This window comes from Echeneis naucrates, chromosome 13, assembly GCF_900963305.1.
Source record: "Echeneis naucrates chromosome 13, fEcheNa1.1, whole genome shotgun sequence".
NCBI lineage: Eukaryota > Metazoa > Chordata > Actinopteri > Carangiformes > Echeneidae > Echeneis > Echeneis naucrates.
This window is the reverse complement of record NC_042523.1, coordinates 9,602,581-9,618,129: the sequence shown is the minus strand read 5'-3', so window position 1 is coordinate 9,618,129 and position 15,549 is coordinate 9,602,581. Positions and strand designations below refer to the sequence as shown.

At 42.0% G+C, this 15,549-nt stretch overlaps 3 protein-coding genes across 5 annotated transcripts in view; 2 read left to right on the top strand and 1 right to left on the bottom strand.

The window, feature by feature from the left end:
* Window positions 1–7,746, top strand: part of nxn (nucleoredoxin) — a 52,703-nt gene extending 44,957 nt beyond the window's left edge. Inside the window, exons 5-8 of the mRNA XM_029518480.1 lie at window positions 11–117; window positions 903–1,082; window positions 1,644–1,768; window positions 6,878–7,746. Coding sequence (XP_029374340.1) covers window positions 11–117; window positions 903–1,082; window positions 1,644–1,768; window positions 6,878–7,060 — 595 coding nt within the window. The 3' untranslated portion in view covers window positions 7,061–7,746. The remainder of the gene's footprint in view (window positions 1–10; window positions 118–902; window positions 1,083–1,643; window positions 1,769–6,877) is intronic.
* Window positions 7,747–8,152: 406 nt separating this feature from the next.
* mrm3a (mitochondrial rRNA methyltransferase 3a) lies at window positions 8,153–10,971 on the bottom strand. Of its 3 annotated transcripts, none has more exons than XM_029518006.1 (5): window positions 10,601–10,964; window positions 9,605–9,849; window positions 9,361–9,522; window positions 9,126–9,263; window positions 8,153–9,047 (listed from the first exon to the last, which is right to left on the bottom strand). In XM_029518006.1, the coding sequence occupies exons 1-5, from the start codon at window positions 10,957–10,959 to the stop codon at window positions 8,683–8,685; spliced, it is 1,269 nt and encodes a 422-aa protein (XP_029373866.1). In that variant the 5' UTR covers window positions 10,960–10,964; the 3' UTR covers window positions 8,153–8,682. The 3 variants fall into 3 exon arrangements, with proteins under 3 accessions (XP_029373866.1, XP_029373865.1, XP_029373864.1); XM_029518005.1 differs by having other exon boundaries at window positions 8,153–9,263; window positions 10,601–10,700; window positions 10,737–10,964; XM_029518004.1 differs by having other exon boundaries at window positions 8,153–9,263; window positions 10,601–10,971.
* Window positions 10,972–12,698: 1,727 nt separating this feature from the next.
* Window positions 12,699–15,476, top strand: glod4 (glyoxalase domain containing 4). The gene is made up of 9 exons (XM_029517871.1): window positions 12,699–12,837; window positions 13,014–13,063; window positions 13,180–13,300; window positions 13,399–13,543; window positions 14,067–14,203; window positions 14,380–14,466; window positions 14,567–14,680; window positions 14,764–14,850; window positions 14,949–15,476. The coding sequence occupies exons 1-9, from the start codon at window positions 12,748–12,750 to the stop codon at window positions 15,012–15,014; spliced, it is 897 nt and encodes a 298-aa protein (XP_029373731.1). The 5' UTR covers window positions 12,699–12,747; the 3' UTR covers window positions 15,015–15,476.
* Window positions 15,477–15,549: the final 73 nt, after the last annotated feature.

The following is a 15,549-nucleotide window of genomic DNA, read 5'->3' as shown; positions in this document are numbered from 1 at the left end:
ACTTCTCCAGGTCAGAGGAGTCCTTTAAGCAGTACTTCAGTGAGATGCCATGGTTAGCAGTGCCATATTCAGATGAGGCTCGGCGCTCACGACTCAACAGACTTTATGGAATACAAGGTACTTCACAGTCACTTCCTGCTTTTAGAAATATTGTTTTAGATATTCAAGTGAAGAGGAGTGTCTTTTTATTTATTTATTTATTTATTTTTTAAACAAGCTTATTATGTCATGCAGTGAAAAACTGGCATAATGGCTGACACCTCTGTGCTGGGCAAGCCAAAAGCAACACAGATTGCCCTGCAGCCTGAGGAACTTGGGCCAGTTATCAAGTTTACTGTCTTGCTTGCTGCAGAAGTGCTACGCCTCTCCCTCTGTGCCCTGCTCTTTTCCCCTGATTGCCCCCCCCCCCTCCCCGAGCTGGCTCTCGGCCACTCCTGCAAAGAATGTGAGGAATGCACGGAGGACGAGTCAACACTGCCCCCTTCTCGCATTCAGAACCCTGCAGCTCATAATGGCCCCCACCTCTGTTGACTTGAATCCACATGCGCAGAAAGGAACACACTGACTCATGCACTGGGTTTGCTCCTGGTGCCTCATGGTGTCTTTTTCCGATAAGGCTGTTAAAAAAGGCGAGGATACTGTAATCAGAGGCGAGATGAGAACCAGTGAAAATGGTCAAAAGTTTCACATCAAGAGGTGTAGGCCACAAGAGAGGAAAAAACTGGTCATATCAAAGGCCAACTAGACCCACACAACAAAGAAAATCGCTGCAGGAGAGGGAACCAGGCTGTCATAATTAAAGGAAATGACCTAAATTATCTCCCACACTGTTGCTCATTTCCTCCACTCCTCCTTTTGTCTTCCTCTCACACCATCCTCACCTCTCTTCTCTCCCTCTCTAGGTATTCCCACCCTGATTCTGCTGGACACTGAAGGTCACATGATCACGCGACAGGGCCGCGTAGAGGTGCTGAACGACCCGGAGTGCCGGCTCTTTCCCTGGCATCCTCGGCCTGTGCTCGAGCTCAGTGAGTCAAACGCTGTGCAGCTCCACGAGGGGCCCTGCCTCGTCCTGTTTGTAGGTGAGTATAAGGGCATTTAAGATGCAGCTTTCGCAGCTCCGCATGAGGCCCTGCCCTCAGCTCCTTGTGCTTAAATGATGTGGCATTTATGCTGAACATATTGAATGTCAGACTGTGTGGAATATTCTTCCTGTTGAGAGGTGTAGAGGTCTTTAGGAAATATTTCTAGTATTTATTTTGCTATTTATATGTACAGAAGGATCAAATAGGTAGAACAGAGTAAGTGTGCGAATACCCTTGGGAAATGATTCAGCAGACATGAATGGAGCACAGTTGTTAGGACACTAGAATGCAGGACAATAGCACTACAGTATCAGGAAAGTGGATGCATACTGATGGCCCTCAAAATTTGAGACCACCCTGGCGTCTCCTGAGGTCAAAACCAGATTGCAAAACTCGATGGAGACCATCTGTACAGTCACTTTTATTTCATCACTCAGTTGACCACCAGTCATCTCTCCTTTTCTTGCCTCCCATCTCATCCACGCATTTTTTCCTCTCCCAGGTGGCTGCTTTTCATACTTTTAACATCTTTCTGGGTCTCTTCCCTCCTTCGTTTAGATGCTGAGGAGGAGGGAGAGTTGGAGCCGGCCAAGGAGCTCATTCAACCAATCGCAGAGAAGCTCATGGCAAAGTACAAAGCCAAGGAGGAGGAGACGCCACTGCTGTTCTTTGTGGCTGGAGAGGTGAGATAAGCCACTCTCAGCCACTCTAGTAAAATGCCATTTCAACTTGCATTGCTGAAATTGGGACATCATATTCAACAGCTCATCTGCAAGCCTTTTTTGTTTCCTTTCCATTGCTGTGAATGTACATAGTATCAGGCAGACCTGATATTTGATATTAACAATTGACATGGCTTTAAATGGCCCCAAAACTATGACATGGTGTTTCCAGGAAGGTTTTCCTCTTAAAATATGCATAGCTTATCTGCATAGATATAAACACAACATTCCTTTTTGGTCTCCCCACCTCTGGAGGAAATTAGCTTGCTAATGTTGCTGTTTGGTGGTGAGCAGGTGGGGCACAGTGGGTTGCAGTCCAGAGAGCTAAAAAATGAGCTCAGTGGAACTGCAACATTTGGTGATCATTATTTGCAGGAGTGTGAGTACTAGTGACCCCTTTCTGATTAATCTTAGTCCTGCAAACCATTTTTAGTTTTTTCAAATGTAGCTGCTTGTTTCTTGATGCTTTAGGCAGTACTATACCATCGTATCTTTATTTGACCTAATAATGAAACACTCCAAGTGCCTGGTTTGTATCTGTACCCAGCATACAGTGTGAGGCTCTGTCATCAGTAGGACCAGAGCAGGAGATTTTCTTTTCTCTGTACTCCCTCTGCCTCATCCCCCCATGTCTTGCTTTATCTCCTCCCCCATCTTGCCTGTGTGGAATGGACCGTGGAGTTTTCATAACTCTTGTTATCGCATGTTGTTCAGTCTTGACCTTTCCAAAACCGGTGGAGTTAACAGCAGCAGCAGACATAATTAAAAGTGTCACACACCAAAGGCTCAGGCTCAGTTTTCAGCTGTGGGAATGCACATGTGCTACTCTGACCCTGTGCATCTGTCCAAGGCCGCTCCAACCTCGACGCCGGCCTCGAAATGTAACTGACATACATATACAGCCCAAGAACAGCTATGGTTTTCAGAAAGATGAGAGTTGACATGATACTGTTTTGTGTGTTCATTGTCAGTGTGCCAGGATTTGTTTGACCCAACACAAAGAAACGTTGTTGCACTGGGGCTTGCAGGGATTCAGAAGCTTTGTGTGTTAAAACTGCAGCCCGTGTTTGCTTTGTTTCCCTTGGGGCACACATGCAAAGCCAGATATTTTTTTACATCCATGGAGCACAGGTACAATTTCCTGACTTGAGTTCAACTGGCTATGAAATCATCAGCTTCCATATCCAGAATGAGTTCACGGTCAGATATCACTTCCCGTTTCAGGATCTGGGTCCAGACTGCTGCACTCTCACCCGGGTAAGCCCTGGTAGTCGCACGCTCCTTGCCAGGGCAGCTGCTGGGGTTTTCTGTGTCCATGAGACAGCAGTATGTTGGCAGCCTCTCAGGGGGAGGCCAGACTGAGCAGAGTGACACAGGATCTTCTTACCCTCTTGAAAAACCACACGCTCAGAGTAGTACACCAGTTTATAAATGCCGTATGAAAGATCTTTTGTTCTTTCATTTCTATTGTGTAATGGCTGTTACATGCAAATTGAACCCTGGTGGTATTATCCACTCATAGAAGAATTTAACTGATTTTGTGGCAGGCAGCAGTGGCTGTTGACTGCAATGTTAGTCTTCAAAGCATTGTTTTCCCCTTCTCGATTTTTGTGTGTGCGCGCACGCGTGTGTGTTTCCCTCAACAGAATGATTGCAAGACTTTGGATGGCACTCCAGGACTGTCTTTCAAGCATGACTCAAAGCATATTGCAGGTTTCTTCCTTCTTCTGTGTGTTTACTCAAATCTTTGGTTCACACTGATGAATGTACAGTCGTACAGACTTTCAAGGTTTCCAGAGAAGGAATGCTAATGACTTTTGACGTTGATGGACATTTGGAATTGAAGCATTTTGTAAGACCACAAAAAGCAGGAAATATTTTTCCCTTTGAGCCGGAGCCACGAACACAAGTGTAATTTAATTTATTTGTGGTTTTTAACTGTTGTTCATCTGAGACACTGGATTTCAACTCGAGATGTGGGCTATTAGGCTGACATTTGCCAATTATATTTGGATGTTATACAGGCCAAACTAATTAATTTTTCTGATGTTGTGGGGAAATAATAGATAGATTATTTAATTGATGAATACAGTCTTAGCCCTGTTCACATTTGAGCGAGGTGCTTTTAGGTTCTTCACCTCTTTAAGAATGAAATATCTACAAAACTGATGATGTCATGAGTTTATCGAAGCATTTCGCTCAAATTCTAGCACAGCCTCAGATGACAACATAATATAATGGCTGTAGTATTGTTATTATAAACGCATTGAAACAAGATTCTAATCTATATATATATCTTATATATAGCTATATAATATACAGATATGTATCTATATTTTAAACATGTTTAAACTGAAAAAAAAAAAAACTGTGACTCAGTAGGTGTTCCTCTGTTTCTTTAAAAAAAATTATGTCTGTTAATCCTACGTTATCTCATTGACCTAATTTAATGTTGAAGCGCCAACAATGTAAACTGGTGACTTGTTCTACAGGCATCAGAATTGGCCAGTGAGGGGGCTACAGCCCCAGCTAAGAGGCTAGTGGGGAGGTTTGTTAATCGTCATCAGTTTTGGCCTTATCAGATAGTCATCTCCTGTGAAATGCCACAGTGCATCAATAATAGGCACAAGGCTGACGAGGCCCAGCAGGTTCCACACGGTAAACACACACTGAGCCTTATCACAGCTGTGAGAGCAGGCTACACAGCGGATAGGCCCTTTGTCTTTTTTGTTCTGAGCTCAGCTGCAAAGGGTGGGAGGGGATGGAGGGCAGGCAGCGGCGGCGGCTCTGGAATGGCAACACCTCCCGAGAAGCAGTTTACACAAGCAGAGAAGTCGCACAAAAGAAGACGCCTGACTTCCTACTGAGGTGAAATCTGACGCAGAGATTACATCTTCTCATATCGGAGAGGCTGGATGGTTCATGGTGACAGATGTGGAATTTGTCTCTTTGTGGTTTCTTTACACTGTGTGCTCAATATGATCTATCATCTACGCTCAGTGTCGCTACAAGCGACCATGCAAAGCAAAGGCTTTCGCTTGCAGTGGGGGGAATAAAGCAGTATTCTAATCGTAATGATGTTGACCTCAGTGACAGCTTACTTCTGAGGGCATTAAGTAGTCAATGTATGGTGATTTGAAGCATAATAAAATGGGTACCATTCAGAGGAAGTTAGCTGCCTGCAATAAAAATACCACACTGCAACTCATCTGTTCCATCTGTTAGCACTTTTGCAAAGTAGAGGTCACAGACTTAATCTTGGCATACTTATCCTTTTTAGGCAGTGGTACAGCCAAGCTATTCAATGAAAAGTCTGAGAGCTGATTGTGTGGTTTGATCCATTTATCAAGAATAGCTGCACGTTTTCAGATAACTTGTGAGATGCACCGGCGAGATCTGAAAAAGAGAAAATGATTGAACGTCACATGTAGTTGGAAATCCATCCAAAGCAGTGCTATCTTTTACTTTGTTTTGCCAAAACTCACACTGGCACATAAATCAATAGCTGATGGTGTTCACATCAGAGTCACTGCCTCTCCAGAGAAACTCAGCTCTTTGTTGCAGTGCCACCCTCTGGCTGTTGTTTGTTACTTCTGCCTTTTCATGATTATCTTTTCCATATGAAAATGATCTTGTATTGTTGAGTCTCCCTCTGAGCTAGAAGACTGAGCTGAGGGGTAATCCATGCTGTCAAGAGAAAGAGAAAATGCCTCGCATTGTAGTAGCAGTATGTGTTTTTAACATGTGAATTTTGTGAGCCTACTAAAAGCAACACGTGAAATCCATTTGACCTGTAGTGAAAGAATGATGGAGCTCTGTTAAACAGTGGCTCTCCTGAGTGGAAGTAAAGCCCAGTTATGAAACGGTGTGATTTCTTATTCACTCTCAATAATTAATGGCTCTTTCGAGGTTGTTCGGAAGCTGCTGCCTGTCTGCTAGTGATTCATTTCTGTTACCTATGGCTACAGGGGTTGTAATCCTGACTTGTTAAAGGGTGAAAGGTGCCATCAAGCCTCAGGCAAAACACAGATGAAGCCTTTTTTAAAATGCCTGCTGAGAAATAAAACATTACTTCCCATCAGCCCAACAGCAATCTATATTTAACACATTCCATCACAAGTCCTGTGCACTGCTCTCTCTCCTGCCCACATGCTATTCAAATGCTGTGATGAGGCTCTTATCTGAACATAGTGAGCTTTTGAAACAAGGTAGGGACGTCTTGCCCCGCCACCTGTCAATCCAAACAGCAGGATGTGTGACTAAGCTCTGACACTCTACTCTCTCTGGGCAGGCTGCCTGCAAGGGGGCAGAAGGAAGTTTTCATATTGTCTTTCAAGAAGTTTGCCTTAATAAAGTCTGTGCCAGCTACTTCTCAATTTTTGTGAGGTAAATCCAAATTTGGATCACTCAAGCAAAGGCTGCTCTACTTGTATTCTTTGCCAAAAGGAAGTCTGAGTTGATGAGCGACAGAAAAGGTGTCACTTGGAGACGCTGTGAAAAAGCATTCTGCGCCTAACTGTTATTAATACCCAGGAGTGTCGTTCCTCTCTCATCAAGAAACCCCTTCACACTTAGAGAACCGCTCCCCTCACAGTTGTTTTGCTCACAATTAAAGATCTTTGACACTGATGAGCAGTTCCTGACCTTTTTTTTTTTTTTGGAGGTTTCTAATGTTGCATTTGTCAACAGGTTATCTCAAGTGCTTATCATTTATATTTACACTTGTGACATATGACCTTTTACCTCTTTTGAAGAGGTAAAATGTAGAATTTATTCAAAAGGTCAAATTTGTAAAGAAACTAATACATAGAAAACACCAAATTTTTAAGAAACTTAATTTGTTGAGGAACTATACTTAGTATTATATAAAAGCTTAATATTTAAGGAAATCCATCATCTTGTTTAACTGAAAGATGTTTTCCATGCTTTGCTAATTTTGATGCAGTCTTTGGTACGGAGGAAGTAAAGAGTTGGCAGATGGAAATATCTTTCAAACTTTTTTGTGGAACTTCCCTCATGCAACTTGAAGTTATATCACTCCAATACCTCTAATTTTCTGTTTCACCACAGGATGACATGAGCGATTCTCTGCGAGATTACACCAACCTCCCAGAAGCAGCACCTCTGCTCACAATCCTGGACATGTCGGCCCGCGCCAAGTACGTCCGTGACGTTGAAGAGATCACGCCGGCTGTAGTTGAGCAATTTGTCAGCGACTTCCTGGCTGAAAAGCTCAAACCAGAGCCCATCTAAAGAGGACGTCCAAATATAAACCGGATATACAATATTGGGACTCATTTCATCATCAACCCCTGACCTGTTGCTACACCTCCATCCTTCTCAGTCTCCACCATCTCTCTCACCTCTCCTCCTGGCATTGTCAGACTGTAAGAGAGATCACACTTTTTACTGACATTTTAACATTTTTTTAGACATGTTCCTCTTTTCATGGATTCCTCTCTTTCTCCTGTGGTGCCTTGCATTGACTATAGTCCCTACAGTAATATATATGGAAATCCTGTTGGTTTTTTGGCCTCAAGTTTTTTTTTTTTTTTGCCTAGTCCCCCCTCCCACACACACAATAGCATTTCTGAATTCTAGAGAAAACCAGAGAATTACCCAATGGACCTGCTACTTACTCAGCTGACTCTTTGCTTTCTTTGTGTCTTGTCTGCAAGATTCTTGTTACTTTTTGGTTTCCGAATGATGTTGAGGAAGAATAAAATGCATTTTTACAGTTCTGATTCACATGTATACTTGGTGCAAATGTGGTAAACCTCAGTTGGATGTAGCTGTAAGCAAAATCAGTACAAAAGGAGCACATGCAGTAAAGGTCACATTATACTTGCTTGTAACAGGACAATGACTGATGTTAAAAAAAAACAAACAAACAAAAAAAAAAACCCTGTCTTGTGATGTGTGTTATGATGTGAGTGAAAGTCATCTCTAGCCAGTTGTTGCGGCGGTTCTCATCTCTTAGTCATTAGGAGGACTTTCTGTGAAGGTCCTCTAATGAAAAGGCCGGATTAGTCCTGGAGGCACAAAAATGGCATTTGAAAAGTGTTGAATGTATAAATCCCTATATTCTGTTACATCAGTCATGGCTTTTCACACCTATTAAAAATTCACTGGCAAGCACAAAGATCTGTTCCTCATAAGTTCTGCCAATAAAGTTAGCTCTTGAATATGGAAAACACACAAACTGAAATGATTCACCTTCATTTTTTTAGTATTGAAATTACAAAACCTTAATGGAAAAAAATGTTGCATTATTTATGGTCTGAGACAGAATGGATGATGATTTTATTCATGTACAAATTGCAGTTGGATGGGAGACTTCTGATCTCACAAGTTTAGCAAGCTCTGCATATTTGACTGGCACTGAGTCTGAGCCTTTCAAGACTAAATCTAAGTGCATGAATACATTTCAGGCTCTGGAGAAAAGACGTCTGTGTTCAGGGGAGGGTTAGGAACAGACAGTAGAGGGGATTTATAGCTTTCTTTTGCAAGTTGCTTTATTAAAAACAGATCTAAAATATACATTAAAGCAGCACAGTCCTGCTTGCCTCTCTCAGACATACAACCTTTGGCATCACTACACAGTAAAGGTACTAATGCAAAAATTGCAGCAGAAGCAAAGTAAGATGAACAAATAATGAAACCGTAAGTTGCACTGTCAGACATTCCCTGCCGGATTCAGGCTTAATATTTAACACATACCTGCCGTTAATGTTATATACACAACCGTTTTGTTGCATGTGAAATGCATGTGATTGAGGTGATCCTGCCCTGTGTCTCTCTTTTTCCCCTCCTCCCTCAATCACATGCAACTATTAGGGGAACAAGCTGTAAGTCAAACTCATGTTTGAGAGAAATTATGAAAACTGCCCCTCAGCAGAGTTCCATTTCCTGCTTTGCCTTAATCTCAACAGCTGTTTCCTGCCCTCAAACAAAAGAATACTGGCAGCCATTGCTGAATTCAAGCTGTCCACTCCAGGAACGACAGGAATAAAAAGTCTGTGCCCGGCGGTTTTCTCAGCCAACTGGACCGATTCTATACTGAGACCATGTGTCTCTCCACCTATCACAAGAGCAGTGGGACTCTGGGCCCAGCTCTCATGGTACAGCTTTGCGTCCACTCTGGGGAGTGAAAGTCCTTCAGCCTCACAGTCAGAGTCTGAGTCATAGTCCTCATAACACACATTACTCTGACTATGGCTGGTACTGATCCAGCCATAGTCTCCTGCTTTGAAGGGTGTGTGGGACCTGTTAACTTGCAAATCTTCTGTTTGTCGATTTCTGTCAGGACCACAGCTGCTGTCAGCCACATGCACAGTCACAGATTTAGGGAGATGATTTTCGATTACATCCCAGTCCAGGTTTGGGTAGATGGGAAGGCGGAAATGGGCACCCATTGCAGCACGAAGAACTTTTGGCTCCCAAGTATCAACACAGCCTGATGATGGAAAAATACAGAAACACGATGAAAGACCTCCAAAGAAGAAAAGCCATTTTCTAAGGGTGAGGTATAGCGAGAACCGGTTCTAACCTACCTTTAGTGAGCAGGACGTTGTTGCATCCGGCAGCAGCTGCACATCGAAGGATAGTCCCAAGGTTACCAGGGTCTCGGACATTGTCGCATATTAGGGACAATGGCACTGAATGACCTGTGTTTGCAAAGTTTAACCGCGATGAGTCTGGACGAGAAAAAATAGCTGCAACAGAGGAGATAGAAGTGAGCAATGACTCCAAGAATCTGTGTTTAATAATGCACCACAACCAAAATTGGATTCTTACCAATCACTCCCTGTGGAGCCACAACATCAGACCAGAGCTTGATGTCTTCAAACTTGACTTTGACTAGCGTTGCCCTTCTCAGCTTGTCTAGAGGTAGCTCCCTGAGCCGATCCACAGTACTGAAGAACACCATCTGTGGGTTTGCACCCGCAACCAGGGCATCACAGATCAAACGCCTGCCCTCCAGGAGGATTTTACCCTGGTGCTCCCGAAATGTCCTTGAACGAGAAATGCTCACTAACCTCCTGCAGCATAGAGGAGGGAAGGAGGGAGAGAGAGGGAGAGAAAGATTAGTGAGAAGGACCGAATGCTGTGTGAATAAGGATAATTATTCAAATTGTAATGACCATTTTCCAAACATAGTCAATTACAAGAATCCCTACACCATTTACAACTGTCAACTGAGAAAAATGGCTCAAAACAAATTGTAACTACCCATAATAACAGTATTCAGACCATTTACACAAGAGAAACTACTATTACCAGAATTGAAAACTATGTTTAACCCCTGGATTAAACATTTTAAGGATCAGGCAGTTGCTGTTATCTGCAAATTTTAAATACAATCCCAAAGAGGTCATCTGCCTGATGGAAGCAATATACAATTACAATTTTTCTACATTCAGCATAAAATGCCAAAGGTTAAGACACAATTAATCTTCAAAGAACTGACTTCTGACAAATATAGCACTATGTGAGTCAACAGGATGATAAATAAAGCCATACCTTGGACGTCAGCTTTTAGTGCTGTGAAGTGTTCACTAATCTATGAACACATAATATTATAATAGCGGATAACTATCAGTGGCGCACGAATGTGTCAGAAGGATTTTCATGCATGTATCCTGTCGAGTTGTTTAACTTCTAATAACAACATCAAAACTTTACAGGCTAAATAAGACTGACATGAACACTAATTAGTTCTGAATCTGAAGTCAGAGTGTTTCGGCTGGCACAGTATTGACAGACTCTGCAGCCTGATGCCGTGTCACTTACGCCAGTCTCTTATCTCCAGGAAAAGCCCTTTCAAAGCGCAGCCCGTCCACCTGATCCCTCCCGGCCGACAGGTGAGCGTGTTTAGCCGTAGGCTGCTCTTCTGTCTTCCCCTTGACGAAGCCACCGTGTTTCGGACGCTCCGCTGCTGCTGCTGCCGCCTCTGCCTCATCATCCTCCCCCTTCTTCTTCTTCTTCCTCTCCTTCCGGACGACCTGCTCCGCCTTGTCCTCGGGAATCAACACATTGACAGGTTTCCTCCTCAGCCCGCGCACGTACCGTTTTGACGCCACGACGACATCGTTTCCCCGTATTAAAAAAGCTCGATGCTCTCTGGAAGCGAGACATATCATGCTGCTCATGTAGGCCGCCATGTTTTCCCACTACCGGAAGTTCGCCTTCCTGTCACCGGTTTAAGAGAACGTTAAGGGAAATTTCATTTAAGTGAAGAGGTTTTGTTTTGTTTTATTTTATTTTATTTACGCAATTGGCGTTTATTTTCATCCAGACTACGCCGTAAAAGGTCGAAATTAAACCCTGCATTTTTTTTTTACTTTATCCGAAGAAGCTTAAACTGTAAAAACATTGTCACCATTTTTGGATTTTTTTAGTGGCAATGCACACAAAATATCAGCCAGTCTATCTCATAAATTAGCTTTCAATTTGAAAGCTTTGCCCACTTTTTCTCTTGTTGGAGTGAGCGCTAGTGATGTGAACGATTCGTTCATTTTGAATTAATCTTTTGTATGTATCGTGAGTAACGAGTCATCTCAGTGGGTGATTCGAGCTTTCTTTCCTGGTCTGTGCGTGCCACAGGCTCAGATTCATTCACGAATGGGTCTTTCTGCCGCGTATTCTCTGTATAGGAATGACTGATTATTTCACGACTCATAAAATAGGGTGTTCAGGTCCTGAGTGTCTCATTCACTTGTCTCATAGCCACTGTGCTGGCTCGGTGTAGAAATGAGTGATTCATTCACATAACTATGGGTCTTTAAGTCTTTCGTTCATTGTTCACGCAGTAACATAACCAATGTTGTCTTTAGTCTGTGGGGAAGTCCAGTCTCTGTGGAGGGGGGGAGTCCTGTCTAGTCTCTGGAAGAGTTCAGTCTGTGGGGAGCTGTCCCTTGCTCATCACCAATTAACCAATTAACCTAGACATGTTCTGACCTTGAATCGAACCGCGACCATCTTATTGTGTCTCTGCTCTATTCTGGTCTAGTCTCTAGTCTCTGGGGTTGGGGGCCCATCTTTGGTCTGGTCTGGTTCAGTCTCTGGAGAGTTTTGGTCTAGTCTGGTCTAGGACCTGGAGGTCCGCTTTGGCACTAACCACTATTCCACCGTGCTGTTCAGGGTACATGGCAGAAAACTGGTAGATCAGAAACCTTCATCTGTATTTTTCATATACATCCCAGTTCATGCAGGTGCAATATTATACTATTTTGATATATAATCATTTATATCAATTATTCGATTAGCAACCATTTCAGTAAAAGACAATTTAAACAAAATAATTTGTTAGCAGTTACAGTGGAACAGTAAACTGTTTCATTCTGATTCTAAATACAAAAAAAAAAATCTCTTCTGGCCACATCTGCTACTACTGAACGAGATTAAAAGACCTGAGTCAGTAAAAAGACCCGAACTTCCCATCACTGGTGCGCGCCACCTGTTGTACAGTAGCTGTTACTACCCTCGACACATCTAAAACTAATCAACTTTTGTGGGAAATGTCGACAGCAATTTAACAAACAGCGCCTTTCGGCATTCCATGATTTTTCAGATTGGCTGCTTTAAGAAAGCTTCGCTGAACTGTAACCTCGCGAGAGAATGTGAAATTGTACAATGGATGATACCATTACCCCGAATGGCTAGGGGTGGCGAGTTTTGTTTGACTGCCCTTTTATTTTTCCTAAACTGGCTGCGTTTCTCTTTGTTAATATTTTACTTAATTATATTCAATGTCGCTTTGATTGTGATCACTCGGCATCATATCCAGCAGCTGCATTTGCAGCTGTCAATGGCTGCTGCTTGTCATTTTTACTAACGCCCACAGGCGACAGATAAATCGATCAATAAGGAAGTTTAATCACTTACTGCACAGCTAACCCTCGATCAGCAACGCAGACATAATAATATCTGATCGAAACATGTCTTTGAGACGGGCGCTGCATTTTGTTTTCAAAGTTGGCGACAGGAATAAAACAGCCACATTTTACCGAGACGTTTTGGGCATGAAGGTACTTTTTTCTGGGCTGCTTTCAATAAACGGAGAAGACTGAAGCCACTGATAAACTTCCCCAGTGTTGCACAATGTAGCTGCTAATTCCTGCTGCCATGTGACTGCTGTTTTCTAAATGTTTCCCTCACGCTAAATGCTTATTTATTTATTTTTAAATCTCCTTATCCGTTTTAGATTTTACGCCATGAAGAATTTGCTGAAGGATGCAAAGCAACTTGCAACGGGTAAAATGAAACGCCTGAAGCTGATGGAAGTTTGTGCAGACAGAACTGTGTAATACTGTCTTATATAAAAATAATTAATGTCCTAATATGTCTGTGCCGATCATATTTCCACACAGGCCCTATGATGGGAAGTGGAGCAAGACAATGGTTGGCTTTGGGCCCGAAGATGACCACTTTGTTGCTGAACTGACATATAATTATGGGGTTGGAGAATATCAGCTTGGCAATGACTTCTTGGTGGGTGAGAGTTCATTTCGACACTGCACAGAGGTCCCCAGGTCATGCATGTTACAAGAGCTCTAAAAAGGCCATCGTTGTTCATGTATTGGCAATAGGGCCTCACCTTGCAGTCAAGCCAAGCTGTCAGTAATGCTAAACACTTGGGATGGCCTCTCACTGAGGTAGGAGAGGGCCTGTATCTGACCCAGGCTCCAGGAGGGTATCATTTCTACCTGCTGGACAAAGAGCAGCCACCTAATGGTGAGTGACAATGGCCTTCTCTGTGACTCATTACTGCATGACAAGTGGCTGTCATTGTATTTTGGTCTGTGGTGAACAGAGCCCAATTACATTTATCAACTAAAATCACGCAAACATGAGTTCTTTACTGCAAAAAATTTATTGCTTTCACACCTTGATATATGTATTTATTGTATATCAACTTCATTTAATTTCATTAAGCCGTGATGGGCATTTGTCAGTAAAGGAATAAATGAGCAATTGATTATTTTTATAAGAATTTTCTTGTTAAAGTAATTGAAATTTGTTGCAGCAAATATGTTTAATCAAATATCCTTTTATATAAATAAATGTGCATTTCAAATAGAATTTCAAATGAAAAACATCATTCTAAAACAATATTATTGTGTATATATATATATATATATATATATATATATATAAAGACAGAGAGAGAGAGAGATAGAGAGAGCAGAACAAAAATGTATTAACATTCAGCAGATTTTGTCAACCCAGTCAGTAACTTTTTATAATTTTCCTCCAGACCCAGTGCAGAAGGTTTGCCTTGGAGTGTCAGACCTACAAAGATCGACATACTACTGGTCTACACTTTTGGGAATGAAAGTGATGGAGAAGAATGAGGAAAAGAAAACAGTGCTGATGGGATTCACAGACACACAAGTGAGTCAAAAGAAACAGCAAAAAACATTAATGTCTGCATTTTTTTTATGATTTATGACATTTAACCCAACAGAATTTAGAGATAGTGAAGTTTTATTTTTTGTATAGAATATTTTATCAACTAGAGAATGTATTTTACTCGATGTGCTCATCATACATATATATCATTTGTGTAGTGCAAACTGGAGCTTCATGATATCGGTGGGACAGTAGATCATGGAACAGCGTTTGGGAGGATAGCATTTTCATGCCCAAGGGAGCAGGTAAACTAACTTCATGGATAAATCCTAGTATGTGTTCGTATTTGAGACACATAATCACTAATCATCATCATTCATATTACATTTTACTTACATTCTTCAGCTGCCTGCTCTGGAAGCCTTGATGAAAAAGGAAAATCAGAAAATTCTCACACCATTAGTCAGCCTGGACACCCCTGGGAAAGCCACAGTAGAGGTGGTTATTTTGGCTGATCCTGTAAGTGTACAACTTCAAAAAGATGCTATCATCATGTGAAGGGAGTGTCAGTAAAATTGTTGACTGCACAGTGTTTGTTTTAGGATGGCCATGAGATTTGCTTTGTGGGAGACGAAGCATTTAGGCAGCTTTCTATGGTGGATCCCAAAGGAAATGACTTACTGGATAAGGTCAGTGTTGCTCCATCCATTTTACTTTTGTTATGACATAGCATGTGGATATATATTCACTCTGCCTGTGTTCTTTGTGCCTTTAAACTTCTTTTCAGGCTATGGCTGAAGATAAAAGTGACGAGTGGTTTGCCAAGCACAACAAACAGAAAGCTGCTGCATGAAATGAAGGACGTCATGCTTTCCCATTCTTCATCAGTTTATATGATGATGCTGTACGATGTTCACAAGGCACTTGTAGACTAAATGATTTATAATGTAAACTCAAGCTGGCAGTGTGAGATGTATTTTCCCCTTGATACATTCCAGGAACAGCGTGAGCCCCACTGTCAGCACTTATTCAACTTGATGGACATTTTCCCAATAAATATTATGACTATCAGTGAAGATGAGTGATGGGATAGGACATTTATTTCATGCAACTTTTCTGTGTAAGAAAAGTATCAAAATGATGTAGGAGTGAAATCCTTCTGGGTCTTTGTGTGCACCCCTTGTAACTCAAAATACCTGGAGTAATAGCAGCTGGATATTAAATTGTTTGTGCACCAGTTTGTGTGTTGTGATTCGATTAAAAGATTGTTCTAGAAATATGAACTATTCAACCCAAGGGTCAGATTATAATCTTTGCAAAGTCAATGTATTTGAAGCTAATCAAATAAATTGTATGCTGTGAAGCTGAGACTTGAAGAAGTTTGGTCA

What these genes read in the sequence shown, in the direction of transcription:
- mrm3a (XM_029518004.1), bottom strand. Translation starts at nt 10,971, where the DNA reads ATGGCGGCCTACATGAGCAGCATGATATGTCTCGCTTCCAGAGAGCAT. An exon ending in GGCTCCACAGGGAGTGATTG is followed by an intron (nt 9,523 to 9,604) that starts GTAAGAATCCAA and finishes CCTCTGTTGCAG; the next exon opens with CTATTTTTTCTCGTCCAGAC. An exon ending in CAACGTCCTGCTCACTAAAG is followed by an intron (nt 9,264 to 9,360) that starts GTAGGTTAGAAC and finishes TTCCATCATCAG; the next exon opens with GCTGTGTTGATACTTGGGAG.
- glod4 (XM_029517871.1), top strand. Translation starts at nt 12,748, where the DNA reads ATGTCTTTGAGACGGGCGCTGCATTTTGTTTTCAAAGTTGGCGACAGG. An exon ending in TGCAAAGCAACTTGCAACGG is followed by an intron (nt 13,064 to 13,179) that starts GTAAAATGAAAC and finishes ATTTCCACACAG; the next exon opens with GCCCTATGATGGGAAGTGGA. An exon ending in AGCTTGGCAATGACTTCTTG is followed by an intron (nt 13,301 to 13,398) that starts GTGGGTGAGAGT and finishes TATTGGCAATAG; the next exon opens with GGCCTCACCTTGCAGTCAAG.